Source organism: Tripterygium wilfordii, chromosome 7 (genome assembly GCF_013401445.1).
Source record: "Tripterygium wilfordii isolate XIE 37 chromosome 7, ASM1340144v1, whole genome shotgun sequence".
NCBI classification, from domain to species: Eukaryota; Viridiplantae; Streptophyta; class Magnoliopsida; order Celastrales; family Celastraceae; genus Tripterygium; species Tripterygium wilfordii.
This window is the reverse complement of record NC_052238.1, coordinates 2,166,571-2,194,308: the sequence shown is the minus strand read 5'-3', so window position 1 is coordinate 2,194,308 and position 27,738 is coordinate 2,166,571. Positions and strand designations below refer to the sequence as shown.

The 27,738-nt window shown below is 35.6% G+C and overlaps 3 protein-coding genes and 1 pseudogene across 3 annotated transcripts; 3 read left to right on the top strand and 1 right to left on the bottom strand.

Moving 5' to 3' along the window:
* Positions 1-1,409: 1,409 nt before the first annotated feature.
* LOC120001931 lies at positions 1,410-15,119 on the top strand (annotated as a pseudogene).
* A 295-nt stretch (positions 15,120-15,414) lies between these two features.
* LOC120001929 (serine carboxypeptidase-like 51) lies at positions 15,415-19,868 on the bottom strand. The gene is made up of 13 exons (XM_038850450.1): positions 19,385-19,868; positions 19,190-19,284; positions 18,972-19,079; positions 18,603-18,843; positions 18,468-18,511; positions 18,323-18,390; positions 18,131-18,236; positions 17,852-18,051; positions 17,676-17,745; positions 17,075-17,125; positions 16,789-16,841; positions 16,451-16,583; positions 15,415-15,732 (listed from the first exon to the last, which is right to left on the bottom strand). Exons 1-13 carry the CDS (start codon positions 19,515-19,517, stop codon positions 15,658-15,660), a joined length of 1,377 nt encoding a protein of 458 aa, XP_038706378.1. The 5' UTR covers positions 19,518-19,868; the 3' UTR covers positions 15,415-15,657.
* Positions 19,869-21,869: 2,001 nt separating this feature from the next.
* On the top strand, positions 21,870-23,182 carry LOC120001930. Its single transcript, XM_038850452.1, has 4 exons — positions 21,870-22,037; positions 22,170-22,352; positions 22,435-22,662; positions 22,874-23,182. Exons 1-4 carry the CDS (start codon positions 22,035-22,037, stop codon positions 23,117-23,119), a joined length of 660 nt encoding a protein of 219 aa, XP_038706380.1. The 5' UTR covers positions 21,870-22,034; the 3' UTR covers positions 23,120-23,182.
* A 2,196-nt stretch (positions 23,183-25,378) lies between these two features.
* On the top strand, positions 25,379-26,371 carry LOC120002788 (cyclin-dependent protein kinase inhibitor SMR4-like). The gene has a single exon (XM_038851605.1). It carries the CDS (start codon positions 25,511-25,513, stop codon positions 25,850-25,852), a length of 342 nt encoding a protein of 113 aa, XP_038707533.1. The 5' UTR covers positions 25,379-25,510; the 3' UTR covers positions 25,853-26,371.
* The last annotated feature ends 1,367 nt before the right edge of the window (positions 26,372-27,738 follow it).

Sequence of the window (27,738 nt, the reverse complement as noted above, 5' to 3'; positions counted from 1 at the left end):
CAACTAAATACTACAAAAACACACAAAATACATCAAAAACGCACTAAATGATAAAAATACACAAAAATTCCCACAAAATTATGGTAATTAATACCAAAAACTTACAAAATGTTTTCAAACTAAATACTACAAATGAATTTCATTAATTGAGTAATATCAAAAGACTCTCATAATTAGCAATACATGACATTTGATAAACCAAAACAACATCAAACCACTCCTATGAAACATTAAATTCTCATACAATTCAATATAATTTTAAAATTATTTGAATACTATTAACTATATGAGTGTGGTTGTGGGTCTTAAAGTTTTCTAATATATTTTAAAATTTTCTTTTGTCTATGTAGGCTTTTTTGTAAAGACATCCACGTGGCACCATGAATTAAGGAGAAGCTTTGTGGATCCTCAGTTATATATATATAGATTGATATAATTTATAGCCCAATACACATTAACAATTACTACATAATGTTATCCTCTAAGAAAACGCGTTGTTGATGGTTAAAACGTAGAATTATCTATATATATTAACAAATTATCATGGGGAACTCGTTTTTATTAATTTGACGGAGTAGTTTAGAAAAGCTTCTTAGGACTTTGGCACATTCATCAGAAAAAATTATTAAAAAGTGTCGGATAAATTTGTGAAGGAGCTAGTTTTCTTAAACAAATATTGTGTGTGAGCACAAACTCAACAATTTTCTCTAAAAGGTGTTTGGCCTTTGAATAAAATTACAACTTAATTACGAACTCCAAATTTAAAATACTCTAAAATCTTACTTGGGTGAAATTGCATGGATGATTACAAAATACATTTTATTTTTTTAGCCAAGTTTGGGTTGCCAAGGCAAATTTAATCCCATAGATATGTTTGCTTTGGCTTTTAAATTCTCCCAATGAGATTAGGAAAAATAGTTTCCTTGATATTTAATTGATCCCGACGGAATTGCCAATAATTTATCCAAATGGAATTAGGAAACAGTATATTGACTTGACATTTAATTTCTCCCAATGAGATTAGGAAAAATATATTTCATTGACATTTAATTAATCTTGATGGAATTGGAGAGCAATTACAATAATGATTTTTTGATAGAGCATGTATAATTTATAAAGATTTATATTTTTATTGACGTAGCTGTATTGAGGATGTGTTTTACATACTTTTGTTGATGTGATTGAACCAATAAAATATATTGGTAGAATGATATAAGCCGCATAGGCTTTGTCATTCCCCATATTGGTCCAAGCAAATTTGGACCAACAAAAATGCATCATTGTGATGAACTTTGAGTTAATTGGGCCATCATCAATACTTTATGCCCAACAAATCATCCGCATTGCAATCGCTCTAATTTCTCCAAATAGAATTAGGAAACAGTAGTATGTTATAGCGTGACTTATAAATTTCACCTGATGAGATTAGGAATAACAACGATTGTCTGAAGTCGGTGAGAGCTCCACAGAAAGCTACAGCACAACGAACGAAAATTCCACCAGGAAAACTCATTCTCCAAATCTGCATTACCACCGATCCAGATAGGGAGCAACTGAGTTTCATATCTCTACAAGATCAATAATCCAGAGAACAACGACAGCAAAAGAAGCAGAAGAAAAGACTGTTCTCGACGTCTCGTATGGGGCAACTGCTGCGTGGCTGTCTTTGATTGGGAACTAATGCAGCCAAATCCGTTCCCATTCGGTAGTGTGATTGGTAATCCGTTTCTGTTTTTCAATGGTGGGGAAGTGAGCGAGACTGGGTTTGAGGGGTCTAGGGTTTTTTTCTTTCTCCCGTTTTTGTTGTTTCAAGGAGGGGACATGGATCTTTCCAATGTTGGTGAGAAGATTTTGAGCTCCGTTCGCTCTGCCAGGTCGCTCGGCCTCTTGCCTTCGTCTCCTGATCGTCCGGAGGTATTTGATTCCACTCGAAAGTCGAAACTGCTGCACCTCACTTGGGGTTTAATGTTTGTTTCACTTTTATAGTGTTGCACTTCAGTTTTATGGTATCTAAAGAATTAAATGGTTTATCAACAGTTTAGTTCTTTAGGAGAGGGTTTATTGGAGTTCACGGGCTTTGGTTTGACATTGCTAATTGTGACGGCTGGCTGGACAGGACAGGACAGATTTTCTGTTCGGTTTTTAAAGAATTAAAAAAAATTTGTGTTTCATGCTTGAAATCGAATGTGGTGTGCCTTGTTTTTGTTGGGTTTTGTTTTGGTGGATTATTATGTTTTTAGTTTGAATTATTTCAAGTTCGAAAGCATTATTATTTTTTTCCTGATTATATGCCAATTCAATAGTATACATGGTGATTTAAAATGAAAACAGTACATATGGACATCATGCACAAGATCCAATTGATATTGTTCCATTTATTACCAAATGGAATGGACATCCTATTTTATGCCTATGTTTCCTTTTTTACTGAATCATGGCAGTGATTTATTTTCTGCTTCTACACAATATATTTTCTACTATTTTTCGGTCAAATGCTTTAAAGAATAAGTTGCTACTAACCCTTATAACTACTGATTGAAGCTCAAAATAACTTGTACTATTACTTGAAAAATTCCTTTACATGTGAGTTTTTTAATGATTAACAACAGTTACAACACTGATATTTTGAAACAGAATAAGCTGGCGTTGTGTGTGAGAATTTTGCTCTTATATTTGCTATTTCTTTGTATAGGTTCCAGCTCGAGCTGCAGCTGCTGCAGCTATCGCCCGCGCACTTGCAGGATTGCCTCCTCATCAAAGGTACAGTCTCCCATCAAGTTCTGAAGAACTGCGATCAATATATGGAAGCAAACCCTATGGTCAAGATCATGTGGTGGAGGAGCTAGAGGAAGAGTTTTATAAAGAGGTTTATATATTGTCTTTTAATGTTTTTTTTGAGGGCATCTATATTGTCATTACCCAGTATATTAAGTTGTCTTTGAAATTTTTTGAAGTTTTAGCTTTTAGGCATTAGCTTCATTAGGTGTTCTTTTGTAAGCTTCCTTAATATATGCATCCTTTGTCTTGGTGTTTCTTGATGACATAGAAGTAGCTAGTCCATTAAATTAAAGCACATGAGTTCTGGTGTGTGAACTAGTATTGCTGACAATAATCTGATCGAAGTAGAGACTTGAAAATTTTTTGTTGGATGAATTTCACTGTGGATACTCTTGTTATGTTTCCATTTCTCTAGTCTCTGAATAGTGAATACATGTGCAATATTTATCATTTTTCTTTCTTGTGTGACCGTTGCAGTTTGCATAACTCTTTTTTTAAGAAATTTTTTTTCTCTATGCAGGACTTTGATCCGGTTGGCTTTATTTTAGACCATATTCCATCAGGAGAAAATGAGTTGGAATATTTTGAGAAGCAGGTATTACTTGATTTATTAAATTTTTACTGCTTCATGTTAGGTGAACAATACTTTCAATCTTGTTTGGTATCTGCATATATCCTGATATTTGATGAGACATTTTAATAGCTCATGGGTACTAAATGGCCGGTTGATACATGTAAGATAAGAAAGTAGCATGTCTGGTAGATCTCTGCTTGTGGGTGAAGAAGTGTACTTTATGTATAAGTATTAATGGTTGTCGGGTCAATTGAATCTTCATGAACTTCTGCTGTCAAAAATTACTTTGTTGACTATGGTATCTTTTTGTTTGTTTAATTCCTAACTCTTATCTAATTAATGAGATTGTTACTTTCATTAACTGAGGCTGAACCTTGTTATTGATGTAAGGTTATTGTGCATCATCTTGGTTGTTCGTAGGTTCAAATGGAAAAAAAAAACAACTTTTTAGCGTTGCGGTAGTAATATTGCTTGTACCTGTCAAAATTGACTTTTTTCTTCTTCTGAATTGTGCAGTGGTGGGAGTTTCATACAATGGTTTGCCATTTTTATTTCTTTCAATAAGCACTGAACATGAGCTCCCATGTTGCTTTTTTTATGAGTTGAATAATTGTTTCACTGTTTTTAATCAGCATTCTTTTGCGTAGCAGTTGCATCATGTTTCATATGAATCTCTTTCCTTGTATAGGCTGCTCTCAGGTTAGCACAACTGGATGGAGTTGCAGAGCGATTGTCCTGCCATGTTATGGAGCATCATCAAGTAATGGGTAGGTCCCTTTTAGATTTCATCGACGTATTAGCAAATTGTCTTAATAGTAGGTCTGCTCAAAATAATTTTTGATTTGTATTCTGTGTTGCGGTCATTAGTTCCTTGTACTTTCTGTTCATGTGATTTGACTTCTGATTGGTTTGTAGCAAAGTCTAGCTATAAAAGGTAAACTCTCGTGCACAAGGCTTCGGCAGTTGGCGGAGTTGGGGACAGGTGGGATGTACGCACACGTTACCCTCACATAATACGTGGAGAGGCTGTTTCCAGGAATTGAACATGTGACTTCTAGAATGCTCCCTGACAACTCTACCACTGCGCCACATGTTCGCCTTTAGGCTATTTGAATATGAAATATGATGCTGCTATACACGTGCCATTTCAATGAAGATATTAACTTCCTTATTCTAGAGTGGTAGAATTTGAGCACGATGGAGACTTGTTACTTTTTCTTCTTTTTTTTGCCTTTTGCTTTTCCCAGTGACTTTTTTGCCTTTTCAATTCTAATTACTTTCCTAATGTCACCCATCATTAATCATCAAGAAGGTTAAATTTAAATTAGGTTCGTTTTGTATGAGATGTTTATACTTGCTTTTGGCCAGTGAAGGGGATGCATTTGGTGAGCGAAGTGGAGAAGGACTTGAAGGTCGCGAATGTCATTTGCATGGTAGGCAACTAGGCATTTCTAATTCTGATGACAGTAACAGCGAGAATGATGATGAACTTTCATCATCATCACTGTCCTCACCTTTTGCTACTTTTGTCACTAACATGGCTTTCATTGTGTCTTTGCTTTTCATTGCAGAATGGAAGAAGGCCTCTTACTTCATCAATGAATGAAGTTTCAAGGGATTTAATTGTAAATTCTAATTCTAAGAAGAAACAAGCTCTTCTGGTATGTAACTCTCTTTTGGCACCTTCGGATACTCTTGTTGTTTTGTAAATGTAGTTTTGATAGGAGCACAAGCATTTGCATTTCCATAGTAGCATATTATAAGTTCTGTTTATTTGGCTACAAATTGGATCAATCTATATTATTGTTTGCAATGGCAGGACATTCTTTCACTATTAACTGAGCTCCATCATGCCTTGGACAAGCAAGCAGATCTAGAATCCCTTGTTGGAGAAGGGAACTACTGCAAGGTGGGTAATTGGGTATTGATTCTTGTTATAGTATGCCATATGTGACGCACCTCTGTCTCTTGCTTTTTAGGAGATCGAGGTCTCATTAGTTTTATGCTGTTCTTGTATTGTTATATTCTTACTACTTACTTATCTTCAGGCATTTCAAGTCCTATCTGAGTATTTGCAGCTGTTAGATAGTCTTTCAGAGCTTTCAGCTACACAAGAGATGAGTCGTGGTGTGGAGGTGAATATATACATTACTCACATTTCAAGTTCAAATTGTGTCCTTGATTTCTACTACTTTTTAATGTGAAATTTTTTTTTATGTACAGATCCAAAGAATTCACTTCTAAAATTGATTTTTTTGTTAGTCTTTTGGTGGTTTACTTATTTTACCTTGGTATTGTGTTTTGTGCTTTCGGCTGCCTATGTTTTCGTACAGTATTAGGCAGTCACTTCAATCCATGATTCTTCAGATTTTTTGCTGTTAATTCTTGTAACATACTTGCAGGTTTGGCTGGGAAGAACTCTACAAAAGCTCGATTCACTTTTGTTGGCAGTTTGCCAGGAGTTCAAGGGGGAGGGTTACATTACTGTCAGTATATACATCCTTTATTATAATTGTTTATTTATTATAGGGAACTTATTATTTTCTTGTATGCTCCTTTACAGAAAGAAGTGTTTTTTTTTGGGGGGGGGGGGGGGTGGGGGTTGCCAAGTTCTGTGCTCTCTCAGTTGTATACTTTAGGCTCTATCGATTACCTGGGCTTTGATTCGGTTCATAATTGCATATACATTCTATTGGTGAATTTAAATTCTCTCTATACATTGTTTCAGAAGTTGTTGCCGCACTTTCTAATGCTTTGATTTAGTACTAACGTGTTCTTCAAATCTGTTACCACTTTATGAATGCATACACTACCAAGCATGCTTCTGTTGGTTCCTGATGTGGTTGATGCTAAGGCCTAATTTTGTTTAGCATAATTGCTTACCTTTGGTTCATCGGAAGTTCCAGCCGAAGGATTGGATTATAGTCATTTTTGTGCAGAAATAAGTTTTTAATTGGAGATCATCATGATGATTTACAGGTGGTTGATGCATATGCGCTCATAGGTGATGTTTCTGGACTTGCTGAAAAGATACAAGGCTTCTTCATGCAGGAAGTTCTCTCCGAAACTCACTCTGTGTTGAAGAGTATTGTGCAAGAGGTGTGCTGGCATTTTAAAAACTATCCCATACCACTGGTTCTGTCCGTATTGCATTCTTTTTATCTCCCCTGAATGACCAATTAAACCAGTAAACTTCCAATAAATGGCATTGGTAGCTTATCTTAATTTATTTCATTTTTTCAGTTAAATTGCTAAAACCTGTTTGGTTTACACCTGCTCACACCTTAATGGAATACAAGAATGAAAAAGTGGAAGGTCTACACTCTGTTAACAGTTTCAACAGTACATGTCTTTGTGTCGTCATCTGTTCCACTCACTCATTCTTACAGCTGATAGTTAACATCTACGTAAACTTCTTGTTGCTATTTATGCAAACCTGATGGAGCAAGTTGATCATCTTCTTCTTTATTGTTCAGTAGCAAGGGGAATTGTGTCTTATGTTTTTATCTGAGCTCAGGATAGCATGAAACTGATATGGTTTTTATTCTTTAACATCATGGCATTTTGTTTCATCACTTTCTTGTCGAAGGACATTAGATGACTGATTCAGATTGCAGCAGCTTCTCTATTTTTTCTGTGTCTCCTGATTCGTTTTTTCATTTCAATTCAATTCCAGGCTGACATATAGCGATCTGTGCCTTCAGATACCAGAATCCAAGTTTAGGAAGTGTTTGCTGAGAACACTAGCTATCTTGTTTAGACTGATGTGCTCATATTATGAAATCATGAACTTTCAGCTTGAAAACCAGGTAAGCTAAATCTCTATTCTCTGCTGCCCTTTTGCTTGGCATTTCTGGTTATTTTGGTCTCAGGTTAACTTCTGTATGATTCTTGCTGGGCCCTACAAAAAGGTTAAGGTGTTTTCTTTCCTGGTTTTGTCTGCAGTATTGTGTAATGTCTGTCATGGCGTTGATTCTGTTATGCCTCCGAAACGGGCTACTTGAAAATTTGTTTATAGTTACTTGCAAATCTATCTCATTCTCATCTTGATGTCATGTATTGTATGGACTTTTTTTTCCTGTTTGCCAATATATGCGATGCAAATCATAATGGCGATGAACAACTTACATTCTTTAAAGTTTTACATCCTTTAAAACTAGTGTCTTTGAGTGAAGTAACGCATTTACCTGTAGGAATAGTTTTGTAGCAATACTAGAGTTAGGCATGGGCACACAAATATTTATCTGCTCTCTCTATTTCACTTTGGACTTAACTTAGAGGGGCTTGTTTGTGACTTCAAATGTAGTTATCAATACGTTATCATAAATATATATATATATATATGTATATATATATGTTCAAAAGAAGTAGTCGTCTTAAATATGAAAATGTCATTTATTTTTTTTCATTGTTCTCCATTTTTCCTCGTTCTTTCTTTCCTTTTTTCTGGTTTGATTCTTGAATTCTCATATCTCCATCACAGGTTTCAGCATGTGAAAGTTCAAGTACCAAGGAGAAGCGTGACACCTCTTCGAATTCAGGAGAGATTCAGAAAAGTGATTCAGTTACGAAAATTTTTTGTAATGATCTAGGAAATACTGATTCGATTTCAGAATCTGTAAATGGAACTTCCAGTTCATCTTTTGCAGAGGAATCAACTAGAATTATCTCTTTGGCTGATCCTCTAAGAGCTACGGATTCCTCATGTATAGATTCTCATCATTCAGTTGACATAGCTGGGAATGGTAGTGATGAACCATCAAGCAGTGAATCCCCTTGGTATCAGCTGCGGAGGGATGCAACAGCATTTGTGTCAAAAACTCTTCTTAGAGGATGCAAAAATCTTTGGCAACTCATAACAAGTCGAGTCTCAGTGTTGCTATCTTCAACTGCTGTTGGTTCAACAAGCATTCACCAATTTTTGAAAAATTATGAAGATTTGAATGTCTTCATCTTAGCTGGGGAAGCCTTCTGTGAAGCAGTTGAGTTCAGGCAGAAGTTGAAGGCTGTTTGTGAAAATTATTTTGCAGCGTTTCATAGGCAAAGTGTATATGTAAGTTGATATCATGTGCTTCAGTTTCCTTGTGTGGTTAGAACTGTTAGTATCTCTTCATACTGAATGTTTGCTCTGGTTTTTGTCTATTATGGACAGAGCCTTGTAGATGCAAGCATAGTCTGGATGCTATATTGCTATCTTATTGCTTTTCTGAAGTTTCGTGACTCTTATAATGGTTTGTGAATAAAATAGGACAGGACATAATTATATTGGTAGGTTGGGATTTAAAGAGTATCGTGAGAGTTCCAATCTGTGTCCTTTTCTCCGTCTCTTTTCCTTCTGGATTGTCTTGCATGTATAAAGACTAATGCGGCTTGTTCAGTTTGAATTTTATTTATGGTTTTGCATTCGTGAATAGTAATGTCTTGATAGACATTGTGTACAGAAAGTGAAAGAACTCTAATTAGAGAGGTGTGTTCCATTTATTTAGCCCACACATAGTTTCCTATATATTACAGTGTCATTGAAGCCGGTTTCTGTGGCTTCAAATGGGTTGTGCAGTATGTTTTCCTGCCACATTGTACAAGCACTACTCTCTAGTTATTGCTATATTTGGGTTTCTTCTTCTCTGCTTTCAAGCTTGATGGTCTCTCCGCTGAAAAACTTGATATGGTTGCTACATGATTTAGGCTGTTTCATTAATTTGTTTGGCCTTTCTTTTTTCAGGCACTTAAAATGGTTTTGGAAAAGGAGAGCTGGCTGACATTGCCACCAGATACGATTCAGTCAATCAGTTTTGCTGGGCTTGTTGGGGATGGAGCAGCCATAATCATTCCATCAAATAGCAACTCTACTACTGCCAGAGTACTTCATCCCAACAAATTAGTTAACTCAGTTATTCTGCTTACAAGAAGAATGGGTTTATGCATTGGCTTAAAAGTGGAAACCCTTTTTTATTGAAACTAACACATGCTTCTAGAGAGGGCCATTGTTCTATACCAAATGGGACAATCTCTGGAGACTATGATGGGGATGTTAATGAAAATTTTCTTGGTGATAAGTTTTCTCCCAAAAATGCTGATGTAAATCATATGAACGGTGCTACTGGCTGAGAAGATGAAAATGAAGATCTCCTTGCCGACTTTATTGATGAGGATAGTCAACTTCCAAGTTGAATATTAAAACCAAATGGTTCGAGATCTCGCTCTTCACATAGGAATACAGAAGAAATTACAGCACAAACAGGATCATCTCTTTGCCTTCTAAGGTTTAAAACAAATTTTCACTTCATATTTTACCATCTTGCTTATTATCTTATATTTGGGTGTATTGACCCATATTCACTTGTAAATTTTAGGTCAATGGATACGTATGCGAGGCTTATGCAGAAATTAGAAGTCATGAATGCTGAGTTTTTTAAGGTATGGTCCTAGCTGTCTGTCATTTTTTTTTTGGTAAATCATTCAATTATATTTTAGATAGATAAGGTTACAGGGAACATTCATAGCTTTTTAATTCTATCAAAGATAGATAAGATGTCTGTCATCTTACTTGCTTTTTAATTTTATTCAGTTTTCTTTGAATGTCATTGATACTTTTCTTCTTCTTCTTTTTTTTTTTGTCTAAATTGAATTTCCTGATTCAGTATATTATTGCAGGGGATATGCCAGTTATTTGAGTTTTTCTTCTACTATGCATTTGAAACATTTGGTCTGCAAAACACTACCTCTAGTGGAAGGTCTTCAACTGACGCTCTTAATTGTAAGTGATATTTGCTTTCTTTATTCTTTTCTTACATATTTAGCAATGTTTGGTCTTTAATTCACCCTGTTTTTTCTTTATCTTATTTGTTATTACTTTATCTTATCATCTGCTTAAACATTGTTATCTTCAGTCAAGCTAAGATGTATGCAAAAGTACTGAATGTCCTGTAAACATAATGGTTATCTTCATTTCATTCCCAGATCGGTTGAGGACGGCTTTAGCCAGAATAATGCAAGATTGCGATCAGTGGATAAAACCGCAGTTGGGACCATTTTCATCTGGTTTACCAACATCTTTGAATACGCCATTTGTACGCACTGATGTAAGACCTACTAGTCCGCCTACTACAAATTTTAGTCACTTACAAGGCACATCTTTTGGCCTCAAGGTACCAATGGAAATGTTTTATCGATAAAGATTCTTGAATACAATGACCATATAATTTACATAATTTGTATTACTTTCCCACTCACTGTCTGTCCTTCACAATAATAATTGGTTTGCAGAACCAATGCTAGTGGTCTTCATCTCAGTTCGATTAGACGTTTGAAATAGCTATTCAAAAAAAGTGTAGATGCAAATTTAGCTTTGTAAAATGTACTGCACAAAGCACGCATTGGTATCCTGTTGTGATCTTTATTGAGCTACATTATTATTCCATCAGTTTATATTATACACTTTTGAAGTTTTTGCCCTTGTTATGTAACAGGTTAGTACAAAAGTTTGTTGTCTAATTAGGATACATACCTATTCTCCTTGAAGTGCAGCTGCCTTTTCATGTGAGAAAGAGTCGTATATTCTGTCTCTTTTTTAAATACCCCTTTTGCTAACCCTGGTTACTGGTAAGAATATCGAACGAGTTGGACATATTGTTGTAAGAATATCGAGCAAGTTGCATAACTCTCTCTTGTCTAGGGAATTGATCATAGTGTCGCTGGATTTGTGATTTCTGTTGTTCTTCGAGCATTTTTGGTTGTCTAGCATTTAGTAGGCATTTAAAGAAGTGACTTGTCAATTATATCGCAGGAAAGATGTGCTGGTGTTGACACCATATCTCTTGTTGCTCAGATATTGCATAGATCTAAAGCTCGTCTACAATCAATGCTTGTTCAAAAAAATTCGGCAATGGTTGAAGATTTCTATGTACACCTGGTATTTGCTCTCTTACCTTTTGCCTTCTTGGAGTAACTTGTATATTTTTGTGAATGATGTTGCGGTAACTTACATTAGCCAAACTGCCTCAGTATCATGTAAAAATTGATAGATGCTGTTTACATTGCATTACAACATGCGAACATGTGGCCCGCTAGTAGAGTTGTAGGGGTACAACGTAGAGGTCACATGTTCAATTCTTGGAAACAACATCTCCACATATTATGTGGGGTAAAGTCTGTGTACATTCTGCTTGTTCCCGACCCGCCCATTGTGGAGCCTTGTGTACGGGATTTGTTTATCTTGCATGGAAATTTGAGGATTAAATTAACATATGCATGAGTAGTTTTAGAATGACAAATCTTGGGAACAAAAGAATACATCACTCTTATTCAAATGATGCAAGTCTTCAATCCCACAAGTATTGAACAGTGCATGATTCGAGATTTATGTTCTATCATTGTAGTATGACATCCAATAACTCCACATTTAGATTCTGACACTTAACTGATGCTTCTTTATGGTCTTTTACTTACTCCAAAAACAAGAGACTATAAGATCAATAACATTATTAATTCCAGCAGATAGGTTTCTAATTCTCTGCTTCTATAGTTTCTCATAGTATGATACATTTGCTAATAGTCCATCTATAAGGATATACCATTTTCTGCTCTCTTTTTTTTTTTTTTTGTCTCATTGAGAGAGATGTTTCCACCTCTTAGTGAATGCATAAAATCTCTTGTATTTTGAATGTAATTTTTAGTTTGTGGTCTTTATCAGGTGGATTCTGTACAGGATCTTGCAGCGCACATACACAGAACAACAGCAAGATTACTATTAGATATTAATGGGTAAGCCAGACTGTTTATTGCTTGCCAGGATTTATTTTACTGCCAAAGGTTCCAAGTTTTAGATAAATTGGCTGTCTTTCAGACCCTTTGGGATCACCAAAATAGTTGGTTGAATTACCGACTGTTAAACAATCAGAGTAAACATCTCGGAAATGATTTTTATGCTGTTTCTTGACGGTTTTAAGTTTTGTGATACCCTATAGGTTATAGGGTTGGATAGAACCGTTATGGGTGCAATTGCCATTGCAATATTGTTTGTTGCTAGCTGAAAGGACCTTTGATTTGTGTGATTCTAGTATATGCTTGGTATTACCAAGTTGGTAAGTACGTAAAATTTCTCCCAATATTTGTGATTGGCCAACAACTTATGTCCTCAAAATTTCAGATTAAAAGTTGATTGCTTCTTTAATACTAGTTGGCCTGTTGCAAACATTTGTTCAGTGGCTTCTTCTTGATCGTACTCCCATGTGAGAAGCAAAGAATATTAGCACTAGTAGACTAGTGGTATGTTGTGGTTCTTATCTTTTGATTGGCCTTTTTTGTTTGTATTATGAATATTTATCTTTTATACATAAGCTCAATTTACAGGTATGTTGATCGAATTGCTAATGCAAAATGGGAAGTGAAAGAGCTCGGGCTGGAACATAATGGGTTTGTTTCTCTGGGACATCCTTGAAATAAAATTGTTCTGTTTATAACAATTTATTCTCATGTTAGCCTATGAATTTACTTTTGTTTCTGATGCTTTCCTTGGGTGAAATGAGAGTTATATATGTCAAAGATTCACTAAGTTTTGCAACATCTAGGATTATTTCTGAGAAATTGTTGTTGGATTGACCCTATGAAGGTCTTGGATGAGCTCCAGAATTTATTTATGGGCCCTTCATATAGGGATGTTATGAGTTATGACCATAATTTGTATGCCATCAATTGAGAACTTGGCGTCATCTCCCAAATTACTTTGTTTGTCGAAATTAAAAATTATACTTTCATTTAGGCTACAATTTTCCATATTTCAGGCCTTTTATTACCCATACCAGGATAAAATTGAAACAATTCAAACGATTAATGCAGTATCTCCAGAGATCTGTCCTATTTTCTACTTCTCAAAAATAGTTACAAAAAGAACAAATAAATTTAGGGAAAAAAAAGAGAGAGAGAGAGAAGAGAGCTCTCTGACTTGTGTACAGTTTTTGGGAGTTAAACAAGTAAATGAGCAAAAAATCTTTCTGGGACACTCTTCAGATATAGATTGCCGCTGCTATAGAATCATTGCTCACTTTTATAATCGCTGATAATTATAGTCTTAAAGCAAGGGGATGACAGATATTATTGGTGAATGCAATTACAGAGTTTTCTATAAAGAATAATTAGTTTCACATGGAGTGTATCTTTCCAAGCCATGCCTGTGAAGCATCTCCTTCAACTTTTTGACCAAACTCTCTCAAATTGACGTAAATAGGTATGTGGACTTGTTGTTCGGAGAATTTAAGCACTATAAGACGAGGCTTACTCATGGGGGAATCAATAAAGAAGTAATGACTGGTACCATATGCACTTAACTCCTAATTATGTACTTTTTTAATTTACTCTTGAAGCTTTATTTTTACTTGTGCGTAACTAGTTTTTTAAATAGAGTATCCTACGAATAACATTCATTGGAACTTATTTTGTCTTTACATGAGCATACTTGGTATTTTTCAATTGATTAACCTGTAATTTACATTGTCTTGTTAATTTATGTTCGCATGTATTGCTTCCTCAATGTTGCGTGCATTACAATAAATAGGGCACATGCTTTTTTGAATTAATTTGAAGTGGCTGATTAGCTGATTGGAATCTGTCTTTTCCAGCCACTGTTATCAAGATATGTATATGCTTGTGTGTAGATGAACTGCAGAAATGAAGTGGGCTGTGATAATTTAAGCTTTCTAGCATGCATGGAGGAGAGTAGTTCTTAAATCAGTACATGATACATGCAACTCCTTTGGGCTGATGTTTTGCTAATTTGGATTGGTGTTATGATTATAGAATGTGTAGGGGTGTTGGGAAGCTGTAATTGAAAGTTCTGGACATTAATCTCCAGAAATTGGGTTAACCATGTTCCTGTTACCCAGGTTCAGGACCAACTCTTAGAATATGGAGTTGAAATAGTGGCTGAAACTCTTGTTGAAGGTCTCTCACGGGTGAAAAGGTGCACTGATGAAGGACGTGCGATGTTTTGATTGTTTTGATCTCAGGAATTTGGATGTTTTGATTGTTTCATCTCTTCTCTGCTTCTTTTTGAGCTAATATATGTAGGAAATTGAGTATTGACTTTGTTCCTTCCTTTCAGGTTCTAATCAATGGGCTACAACATTTTGTGCCTGTAAATGTAAAACCAAAGTTACAAATAGTTGAAAGTTTCATCAAGGTAAGTTTAGCTGTTAGGCAAAGTCTACTCAATGAATGCTATATCATGATAATTGTGCCTTGATCGTTATCTGTACTATAGAAATCCATTTAGAACTACAGTTATGTCATGATATTTTAACTCATATTCAATCCCCCTCACAACTCTTTTGACAGGCTTACTACCTTCCAGAAACTGAATACGTGCACTGGGCTCATGCTTATACGCTACACAACCTCTGCACTATGGCCCAGTGCTAAATCTTTTAAGGATCCTATTCAAGGCTTTGATTTTGTTTGTTCTAAATGTGATACCATCATACTACCCGTTCCTCGCAGGAATACAGTAAAAATCAGATTGTGGGACTAATAAACCTTGTTGCTGCAATGAAAGGCTGGAAGAGGAAAGCCAGGTTGGAGGTACTTGAAAAGATAGAATGAGCTCAAGTGGGTGAAACTGATTCCTTCTTCCCCTTTGTACGAGTAATGTATAGTGAATGGTGTTTCCTTGTTTACTTTGGAGTATCGTTTTAGTTGTATATGTTCCCCAGTGTGAAGTTGTAACATATGATGCCCCCTTTAAAGGAAAAATCAAGTCTAATTTTGGATCCCATCGTATGCGATAGCAATATAAATATATGGGCCTTTTCTGGGCTTACACGAGCTTAGGCCTTTGAGACTTCAAAAAATTCATTTTTTTGGCCAAATTCTAAGCTTCTAAACACTTGCAGGCCTTACGTGACGGTTTTTCATCGTTTCAACTTTCAATGGGCCCACAGATCATCTAAGGCTCTAGCTCATGGACTAGTCAAATGGGCCGTGGAAGTCCATTAGGCTGGCCGTATTCATCTGACCCGACCCGTCGTGATGTTTTTCGATTTTGTTTTCTAATTGAAGAAAAAAACAGCGAACCCAAAAAAAAAACTCAAATTTGATATTTCACACACCGTACAATACTACAATTACCAGGCCCCTGAAGACTGTCCCTAATAGATCAATACGTTAGTGGAGACTGGATAATCTTCCATTGATTCTCTCTCACTGGCTGTAGCTGTAGCTGTAGCTGTAGCTGTAGCTGTGCGAGAACATGCACATCAGCACATGCTATCAAACTAGAGTCCTTGTTTGGCTGTAACAATAATATCATTCTCTCACTTGTCTGACGCAAGAGACTGTGTGATTGCACTCACCATGTTTAATGCAATGCAGGGTTGATCCACTGGCACCTGCAAAACCAACCAACAAAGAAAGCAATGTGAAGAGAAAATATGAAACCAGTACAGCACCCTCAGATCTACCTTATCATCATTCTCAGTCCCTCTTCGTTTTCAATATATTCTGAGTTCTCTGACACAGTACTTACTGTTACACTGATTACTATTTCACACTCAACTTTCACCCCTCACGCCATCATGTTCATACTTTATTTCTCTTATAGGGACGTATGGGCGGACGAGGATGAATAAAAATCAATGCAGTTTTTTTAATCACGGACATACAATACAATTTGTTTACCAAATCTAAAAAATCATGTGGACCACACTGATAAACCGACTAGACTAGACGTATGTAATTAAAACTACAGTGATTTTTACTGTAGGAGCCGTTAAGTGGAGGTGTGTGTGTATATCTTGTCACGTGATTGAATTTTATATAAGTATGGACGTGCAATGTCCACCTCAACTCAGGAAACAGAGTGGCAAGAGATTCATCTGGAAATTAATAATTCTCAACAAGTTTGACCTCCTGGTGTGACAACACTACTAAGGAAAGGAAATATGAGAGGACAGCTGGGAATTATGATGATGATCATGTAATCGTAATTTGTTAATGATGGTGATGATGAGAAAAGGGGCATGACAACCAATGCACATGCACACATCCAACTATGATGAGATTGCAAAAAAAAAAAAAGAGTGGTTCACGATGAGTGTTTTGACTTACAAAGTGGCCAGCTCCAAGAATCCAATAAAAGTGTAGGTTTTTGTATGACTTTGTGAATCCTTTTGTAATCTTTTCTTTACCACAAAACAGGGGAGTCCTGTCCTTACTCAAAAAGCTTTCAAGCCCTTCCCACCTAAAAAAACACATAACATTAGATATAACTAAAATTATTTTAATTATATAATGAAAATATTATATATGAGTTTAATTAAAATTAATAAATTATTTTATAAAAAGCTTAAATTTATATTTTAAATTTTAATCTTCTCTTCTTTTATTAATAACTAATATCATAAAAAAAAGGCACAAAAAAAAAACTATTGTTTGAAGACTCTTACTTGAGTTTCTCAATCCAAGCTTCAGTCCCCTTGGTTGAACAAATAACATCAAGCTACAATAAAACAAGAGAGAACCAATATTGCATTATGTGTATGAAAACAGAGAGAGAGAGAGAGAGGCAGAGAGCCATCCAAATTCCAAACAATTTGGATGGCCCTCTGGCATCCAAATTATCATGTCAGTGGGTGGACCACAACATTATCAATGTCCTATTCTATATTATGATGGCGTGATGCGCTTTGGGCAAGACATGGTTCAAAAAAATCCAAGAAGAAGATTTCATACTTGCCCACTGTACACTGTCACATTGACCCCCTTATTCAGAAGCTCATCAACCTGCATGAAATACATCAAATATATAAATAAATAAGTTCAATTTTCTTCTACTCAAGAGATAGCTTCAATATAGATATTGAAGACTGCAACACATGCATTATTAGCCCAATATTTAGCATATTAATTATGGTGTAAAAGATAACCAGATAAGGAATAATGGAATATGACATGGAAAGAACTTCCAGGAAGGTCAGTTTTGGCTTTCCATGTCATTTGGTTGCTGAAAAGAGGAGAAGAGATGGACTTAAGATGGGAAAGGTTTGGAATCTTTCATTTTCATGTTCATGTGAACAATTATATCATTACAGCTTGACAAATTATGATTATGGACCCATAAGAAAGAGACAAAATAGGGCCCTCAGACAAGTCAATCAGATGTTCTATTCTCTGTCTTTTTTAGGTTCCTGTAATATCTCTACACATTGTTTCCAAATGAATCTCTTTTAGTCTCTTTTTTTTCGTTTTCTTAAGTGGGTTTGATTAATGAAGCCAGAGACCATAACGTCATTCCAACTAAGCATACACAAAATATTCTAATCGACTTCATTACCTCACTAATCCTTGGTCTCATAAAATCTCCTTCCATCGCTGAGAAAACATGATCCGATTGCCCTCCCCATCTGCGAAGACGATGACAATACTTTAATCCATGATCAAGAACTAACTGGATTTTTTTTTCTAAGTGAAAATGATTAGGGAATTCAAAGAAATTAAGAAAGAACTCACGTTACGTTAAGCGGGATTATCTTAAGCTTCTTCCTAATTACACCATTCAACAAGCTATCAATATCTCCAACCCCTCCGGGAAAAGCCCTCAGGGAACTCAAATATCTTGAGTATCTCTTCATTGACATTCCTTGTGATAATTCTGCTGTTGTTAGAGACACTGGATCCATCCCAGAATCCAGAAGAAAATTGTAGAAATCCTGCAGATTATCCACAAAAAATTAACTTTACTTACTGAATTTCAAAGAAAAAGATGTGACTAAAGAAAGCAATTAATACCACAGAGTTGCTGCTTGAGCCAATAACTCCCTCAAGTTCACTCCAAGAATTTGTTGCATCGACGTAACGACCTTCGCTGATTTGCTGCTTAATTTGCTGAGCCAGACTGTTTTTCTAGGTTTATTTCAGATGAATTTTGAATTTAAGACAAACTATGATTATAATTTTGAACAAGAAAAGTGGAATCTGAACCTGTTTGATTTCTTAACACCATTGTTGTCAAGCCGCGACACATCTTTGAGAAGAGGACCCCAAGAGAACTGCATTCAGATTCTAAACTCAGAAACTGATGCTTGAGAGCAAATTACAACTCACTGTTTTGACCACTACTACATACCACAAAATCTTCAGGGGAAATCCAAGTATCACCCAAAGCCACTCCTAAAAAAACAGAGAAAATCAAGAATTATAGCATAAGAAATCGCAACCAAATCTTCACATTCTCAGATATTTCTATCAAGCAATTAATTACCTCCAAGTTTAAGCTTTAACTTGCCGGATTCGATGGCTTTAAGGGCTGATAATCCGAGAGTGACTGCAAACTTTCCTCCATAAGACTCTGCCACAATGTACAGAGGACTCTTTTGAAGATTATCGTTTTTGTTGAATAAGTTCTCCAACAATTTGGTCAGATCAGTTGCAGCTTCGTCGTCAGTTTTCACAAACAAACTTGTGTCCTCCACATAACTGTATCCTGTTCCCACCGGATTATCCTACATTATGCCCAACAAATTAAAAAAAAAAAACAATCAGATTACTTAAATTCTCAATCTGAGTTCTTATTAATCGGAAAACAAGAGAGAGAGAGAGAGAGAGAATTTGGTGGATTGGGTTGACATACTACAAATAGAAGATCAGATTTTTGTAGCCAAGTTGAATTCCTTGGCTTTAAACTGGTGTCCAGAGGCCCAACTTCCTCAAAATTTCCTATACCAACGCCTGATGCACCCTGTTTTGTTCAGAAACAATGAAAGTTGTTTAATTTCTGGTTTCTTTCATCAGAAAAGAATCATAAATTATTAAATTCATGGTTTGCATATGCAAAATGTGATTACTGACAGGTCCACCCTGCAACCAGAGAATGATTGGCCAGGGTTTGGAGGGATCTTCAACTCTGTTTGGACTTCTATAGAGCCACCAAAACATGTGCGCTTCTGCAACACAAATTCAAAGACATAAATAAAGATCAATACATACATTTCATTCCAAAATCTTTGATAAATCTAAGAAATTCAAATATAAAGAAATGCTTACTGGGTCTAACTTCAACATAACCCCACTCCTCCGATCCATCTTTGGTGCTCCCAATTCTTCTGGATATTCCTCCATGAAACGTAGAAACAAAGAAAAGGAGAGACAGAAGAAAAGATACGCGAAAGGTCTCCATCCAAAAAGGCCAGACACAGATCCACTTTCACAGAATGAATGAACAAATCACTCACTAAAGTATATATATATACACACACACACAGACACAGAAAATAAATAACTTGAAGCTTTTCTGTGTCTCTGTGTAAGATAGAAATAACAAAAAAGGGGAAACTTTTTAGACAAAAAGGGAAAGAAATCAAACCATTAAGGAAAACGCGTATCGCTTGGAAAGGCAAGTAATTCAAGTAAATACGAAGTTGATAATATATTGCAGATATTTATGGTGACGTAATGAATGAGTGCCTGGTACTGCACTGTGTTGCATATGTTTGGTCTATTTACAGCTGAGAAAATTACAGTTTCAAACAAGGCTTTGGATCATTGGATGGTGTGGGGATGGAGAGATTGCGTGTAGAAACTAGAAACTAGTCTGAGAAAGAAAGGGACGTTTGGGGTAGTTGAATAGCGTACATTTTCTTATAAACAGAGAGTATTTCATGTGTGTAGCTCATCTTTCAGCGATTGCTTGTATATATATATTGGTGAAAATCTTTTTTCGATTTTCAGTTACTCTCCGGTGCTGGAAGAAGATCCTATAAAAAAGGGTTAATTCTGCTTAATTAAAAATCACTGATATTTGGTTAGTAGGTATGATGGTGGGTTTACTTCAAGGTTTTGGAATCATGTGGTTGTGAACTTGTGATCCTTCATTTACATCAATATTGACTAAATTTAATTAGGAATCTCATGACATAGGTTAAATAAGAAAGAAATCAAGTGAAGGGGATTAAGATACATGAATAGAACCATAATTTATAATTTTTTTATTTGAATGGGTATAATATAATATCATACAAAAAAATAAATTATGGACTTGTAAACTATCACCTTTTAATTCGGGTAGGGTAGACCGTACCATAATCCAAACACGTGAACAACACATATTACATATACATTCATACATACATACATACATACATATATATATACACACACACACACATATACTATATTAGTAAATAATTAATGAAAATATTCAAGCTTCAACAGGTGCACTCAACATAAACTTCAATAGTACTCACATGCTTCGTTTGGTTTCTTACACTCTAATCCCAGCATAGTAGGCCTCTTAGACCCTTCACGCTAAAGCAATATTAATAATATATATATATTATATATATATACATAAAGCTCCAAAAGAATAATAGAAAGAAATGGAAATGACGAAGAGAGTTCCTTCTGTAAAGTTGAAAGGCGTAGGTCCATTAACAGTTGTAACTTGACCCAGCCATGCATATGAAATCTTTTGTTGTCTGTTTCTCTGTCACAGAATTGTTTGCCTACTGACCAGGGGATACACTTTTGCACAGAATTTGGCTTAGTAAGTGGGCCCTGATAGCATGAGCCCACTTATGACGGTGGGCTATGAGATATTGTTACAGTGACAAGTCTTATTCATGGGCTTTTGTTGGTCTCACATATGCTGAGGCCTTGAGAGTAAATTTTAGTATCATGGGCCCATTTCGAGGTACAGTTAAGGCTCGTGGGCCGTAGACTCTTTCAATTGAATTGATCCATATCTCATGTCACCTTGGACAAAAAACTTAAAACTGAAATTTCACTTTAAAATAAAAATTATGCATAAATATAATTATATATTTTAGTTTAGACTTTAAGCTAAATATTAGAATTAGTGCCCTCCCAAGGTTGCTCCGTTTGCGCTTCTTCATCGTTACATAAAGGAATCTACCAATATTAGTTGATCAAGCAAAGGAAGGTTAATTAACATGGCGTTACTTGGAGCATCCACATTTCTTTGGGTCATGACTCACTCTTTGTATATATATACATATATGTGTGTGTATGTATTTGCATATTAAGGTAAATATTTTAATTTTCATTCATTCTCCTTACTAAATTTTTAGATTTATAGGTCAATGTGAGTTTAAATTGGTTAGAAAAAATAGTCACAACCTTTTTTGACATAGCTTCTATTCAAATCCAAAAATACCATAAAGTCTAGGAGGTAGAATATAAGATTAATACACATTTAGGCCCTCTAATGTGGAGCCTATATCCACGTGAACACATGTATATATTGATTGATTTTTGTCTACTTTTTATTTGTTGGTTGATTAATATAGCTTATGTTGTTTTTTAATTAAAAATAAAATAATCCGACCCGACCAAACGAAGCCCAAACACCGAATTCAATTAGAGTGGCTTACAAAAGGACGCAAAGAAGAACCAAAACCTTTGCTTATAACTCCAAAACAAACCTTCTTTATTAATCTCTCTCCATCCAACCGTCCAAAAGCCACTTTAACCTAACACCCTTTGATCTGAACCGTTACAAAACACTTTAAATTATATATCACATTTTTATTCCTCTCAATTGTCCTTAATTTTCTTCCCTCAGTATTGCTGTGTTGATGAATCTTATGTTTCTTTAAACCCTCGACCCTCTCTCTCCCCCTCTTCCTCTCTAGCTCCGTTGGTGGATTCCCCATTAGACCATTGATCAACCTTGATAATGGTAATGCCAGGCCACTAGTTAATTGTCCTCTTTTTGTTGCAGAATTTCATTGTCGTTATATATATGCACAGTGATTTTTACTTTCTTGATCCTTTTCCTGATTTGATGTTCTCTGTCCTCATATCAAAACAGGAGCAAATGCAGCTTGTGCCGCAATGGCTCGAATCTCTATTATCAACATCGTTCTTCACCGTTTGCCATAGACACCAAGATTCAACACGGAACGAATGCAACATGTATTGCCTTGACTGCAAAAACGGCGCGTTTTGCTTCTTCTGCCGATCGTCGCGACACATGGATCATCCAGTTATTCAGGTATAGTACTCTTCAATTTTCCTTTTTTGATCTTGAACATTTTTCTGATTAAATGGCTTATTATATATTTATATGTGTGCAGATCAGACGGTCGTCGTATCACGATGTGGTTAGGGTGTCTGAGATTCAAAAGGTGTTGGACATCACTGGAGTTCAAACTTATGTGATAAACAGTGCGAGAGTTTTGTTTTTGAACGAAAGACCACAACCCAGAAGCAATAGCACTGGCAGTAAATTAGTCTCTCATGTCTGCGAAATATGTGGGAGAGGTCTCTTGGATCCCCTCCGTTTCTGTTCTTTGGGTTGCAAGGTAATTAGATTTCAATCCCCCACATTATTATTTTTCATAATATTTTCCTAATTAATTATATCAAAATGTGCTTTTATTCATTAATTATTCCCATAAATAACTATCCCAATGCGAAATAAGACTCAAACGAATTAATTTGTCATTAATTAGTTTTCTTCTTTTTTTCCTTAAAATTCGTGATGTGATAGCTTTGTGTGTTTAACTTGATTAGTTAGTAGGAATCAAGAAAAACGTAGGTGGTGCAAGCTTTATGTTGAGTGAGAAGAATGTTAACGAGGAAGGAGCGGCCGCGGAGGGGAGAAGAAGATTGTTGTTGGGATCAAAAGAAGAAGAAGAAGAATTGCGTGAAGCAAGGCAGCTGCAAGAGGAGATAAGGTACTCAAGCACGCCTCCTCCAACTCATACCAATTCAAGGAGAAGAAAAGGCATCCCTCAAAGGGCACCTTTTGGGTCTTAATAATGTATCATCATCATTAATCTAGTTTTATTAAGAATTGAAAATCCAAAAAAAAAAAAAAAACTCACAACACAGCTCATTCTTCACAATCCACCACATGGGTTTGGGTTGGATTGAGACTTTAAACAAAAGAAAAGATTTGGGGTTGTGTAGGTTACTTCTTGTTGGGAGCTCACTTTTAGGGTTCAATAATGATGCATTAATGTTTGGGTACTCTACACACACATGAACGGTTTCATATCAACGTAAACAACAGCTCATCTTCTTCTCCATTGTTTGAATATATATGTGGTTTCATTAAACGTGCAAAATACATACAAGCATATGTGTGTTTATTTGTATATAAGTTATGGCCAAATTAGGCATAACCTTTTTTTATTATTATTGTTTGGAATATATAAATGCTCTTTCTGCGCTGTTTGCTCACCTGGCAGGAAAAATGATGGGTTAGGAATAATGTTTTTATATACATATATATATGTAGTATTATCCGCCCAATAGAAGGATAAATATGTTTTTATTAGCTAGCAATGCTTGAATGACAACTGTGCGTGCGTGTGTGTTCATGTTATTAACATAAAAATACAAGAATGAATAGATTCTTTGTTGTCCAAGTTCTTTGATGAACCTGGTTGTCCAAGTTGGACGATATCCTCTAAAACAATATAAGCACATGGTGAGCTTATTCCAAATCTTGCAATTAAGACTTAATTAGGGTTATTAGAGACGGCATTTTAATCTCAAGATGTCCCATTATGGTAAGATCCCATATAATGAAATGCAGACATTAAATGCATTCATTCGATTTTTGTCAACCCCCAAATTGGTACCAATTGTATTCATTCGATGTGTTTGGGCTTTGTAGGATTGGGCTTTCTAGATGCTTTTTAGTTGGATGGGCTTATGTTTTAATATTGGTCTTGTTGATGCTTCAGCATTGGGCTTCCTTTTGTTTCTAGTGGGCTTTTGTAAGTATCACGTCATCTTGTGGGTGGGCTTTTATATGCATCCTATGGACGGTACTCAATGAATGAGATAATCCTCTTTGGGCTTCATTTTTTTTATGTGCGTCATATTTTAATTGCTAAGTGTCTGTACACTTGTGTATGTTTGTTTTTTTCTATATTCATTTTCCAAAAAATTGAGAAAAAATATTTAGTTGTCATTTTGGGAAAACGAAAGAACATAAAATTACTTGAAAAAAAAGAGAACATTTTATTGAAATAGAAATCAGAAAATATAAAAAGAAAACAAACCAAACAATCAGCCTTTCGATTGAATGACGTACACGGTATATCATCTTGCTTCTTTTCCCCACCAGAGGACTTCCATGATTTCATCAAAAAGTCACAGAAGTTGCCATAGTCCCACACAAACACACGTGTGTTAGGTTAATTAAAAGTCATCACTTGTTGATTGCATTGTCATAACAATTAATTAATATTAAGTCAAAAAATCAAAGTCAAAATTAAGACATTATAAAAAGTTCACATTGACTACATCAATAACTCAACAAACAATTTTTAATTTTTATTTTTAATTTCTAATATAAATTAAGAGAGAGAGAGAGAAATTACAAACAACGAAACTGCGCTCAATTTGATGGAACATGCTCTTCACAAGTAGTTCACACTTGGGTTCAGGTTTGGGTTTTGGACCTTTTGGTCGTTGGAGGTCACAGAGAATAGAGCTGTGTGGATGCATGCAGAAGATTCGTCCAGGGGAATTCTATGTCACTGTGAACGTGTCGCGTAATCTTCTTGTTATAAAGAGTATCCTATGCAAGTCTACATCCAGACAAGGAAAGGCAGAGAGAACGTATGAGTATGACATGACAAATTAACAGAGAGTCGGAGAAATAACAGAGAAGATAAGGGGAACATATATATATATATAATTATATACTACTGTGTTCATTGGATGCTTTTAATTTTTAAATGAAGGGCTATCATCACCGCCACGTAACATATAACTAGTACATGTGAGTCTGGCCAGAAATTCAATTGGAAATTAACCAGGGTTTATTTTGTAAGATGAAATTAAATTTGGCAAGTCACAGTCGCATATGCATGTAGTATTATGGGCTGTCACTTTGCAGAATAACAGTAATTTGATGCTTATATTTTTGGCCCAATTGAGAGAATTGAAGACAAGTCGATTAGAATAAAGAAAATCATGAAAGTGACCGTACTAATAAAAAAAAATACAGTGGAAGAGATAGAACGAAATGCAATCTCTAGAGTAAGATACGCAACCTACAAGATGAAACCCATATACATCCAAAACCATACAATATTTTCAAAGCGCCTCTCTCTCTCTCTCTCAGCTACTATATCCTTGTGTGCAAGGTTTTCATGAGTGAATGATCTATCTCTCATCTCTCCAATCTCCATGTCGGAGGATGATCAGATGTCGAAGCCGAATGATCCAACGAATACAATTAAGAAAGCGGATGGTAGTAGTGGTGAGATTCTTCTTGTTGATCAGGTACCAGAAGATCAAGAAGAAGAGTGCAAAACTCCAACCTCAAGCGATCACAAGATACCGACCAGTCAAAGTTGTCCACCGACCCCAAGGAAGAAGCCTCATGTTTTCTTGCACAAGAGGAAGATTTCGGAATTATCCTTCTTTGAAGCTACAAGGCGTGATCAGATAGAGGTTTTTTTTCGATCGCCTTCTTGTGATGAGGTTTCTAGTACTTCAGTGAAGAAGAAGAGGAGCAGAAGTTACTGATCAAATATCATGTATGTTTTCTTGCACAAGAGGAAGATTTCGGAATTATCCTTCTTTGAAGCTACAAGGCGTGATCAGGTAGAGGTTTTCTTTCAATCGCATCCTTGTGATGAGGTTTCTAGTACTTCAGTGAAGAGGAGGAGGAGCAGAAGTTACTGATCAAATATATATATATCCACACACATATACACGTATGTACTATGTACCTTGTTTTTACTTATTAGGTGAAGCAAAATTAATTTCCAGGCATGTCTTGTATAACTAGAGGGCCAATTAACATCGTACATATGATGTGATATATATATATATATATATATATATATATGTATGTATATATAGGTCTAGTACTGAGACTCTACACAATAATTAAGTGCTGCTTGATGTCATTATCAAATATAATTCATGGTTAATTAGCTCTAGTATTGTATATTTCTCTATTTATGGCATCCAAGAGTAGTGTTGAAAGGTGCTTATGTGTAGTTTTGATTCATGGTGTTCATATATATACAAATTTATTCAGTAGTGTTTTTTTTTTATTATCTGGCCTCGTGCGTCTGGTGTTTTATGTGTGTAAGAATATTGTTCAGTTGGCTCTTGAATTGGGAGATGTTGGGTCGGGTTGGGATGGATTGGGTTAGGGAACTTGAAATCACTTTATTTATTTTGGGATGGTGTTGGTTTGGAGGTGTTGGATGGTTAAAAATTTACTTGTCTAGGTAACATCACTGCCAAGTTCCCAACAGTTGTGAAACAAACGTTGAGAAGGAGTCCTTCGAAATCCAAACCCTCATTTCTGTACCATTACACCTAATTTATGCACAACAATTTGTGGATTACCATATTTGCAAAGAGTAAATAGTTATGTCATACTCCTGACCTCCTTCTCATGTGTCCAAATTTTTTGTATCATCACAAGTTTTCTATTGTGGACTCTCTACTTCCAACGGAAAACAAAGCTACTTGATTTCAGGGATTATTATTCTTGCAAAAATTTTATCTCTTCACTTTGAAGTAGTCTGGTAGTAAAACTACAAGATGTCGCCTGGAAATGAATGTGCCAATCTGTAAGACTAAACTCAAGGGGATAGGAGTTGTTGGAATCATTCTAGCTAATTCCATAGACATAAGCTATTGGATGCATTGGATGTGATAACAATGCATAGTTGCCACATCCAATGCATTGGGGGTTGAAAATGCATCGAATGGTTTAGATTTATGAAATCAGTTGGAATGATTTTAATCCTCTATCCCAAACTTCAGAGTTTGTTCTTAGTTGTACTTCATAACGTATAACTAGTGCCCTATGGACCCATATCAATTGTTCTTTTTTTTAGTAGTAGAATCATCTAAACATGGTTGTGCCATATATTTGCCCAACTAATATCGCTTCAACCCCAAACCAAATTGGGCACCGAACACAAAAGTTTTTTTTTTTTTTCAAGTGATATTACACAAGTGCTTGTGTTGTAACTTTCGATTTTGGGTAAAAAATTATCACTATGATTAATTAGATTTGTTAGTATTGGAATCTGCTGATCGATTTGCAATGTGTACCATCGGAAATCATAAGCTCGCTGCCGTAGTTTTATTACCACGAGGATGCCAAATACCATATCGATTGTTCTATATGTCTCGGGGAGCTGCAAGAGCAAGAGGTCATTAAAATAATTTCGTACTGTAAGCACGTCTTCCACGTGGAATGCATTGATAGATGGCTTAGTATGCACGCCACGTGTCCGGTTCGTAGGGTACCTGTTTTTTCGTGGCAGTTGTTTTCTTTTTTTCTTTTTTTTTTTTTTAGTACAAGTACAAACACAATATACGACACACCACCAGATCAAGCCTCTGAAAGTACAGGTGTCAACAGGCCCCACGCAGGAGGCACA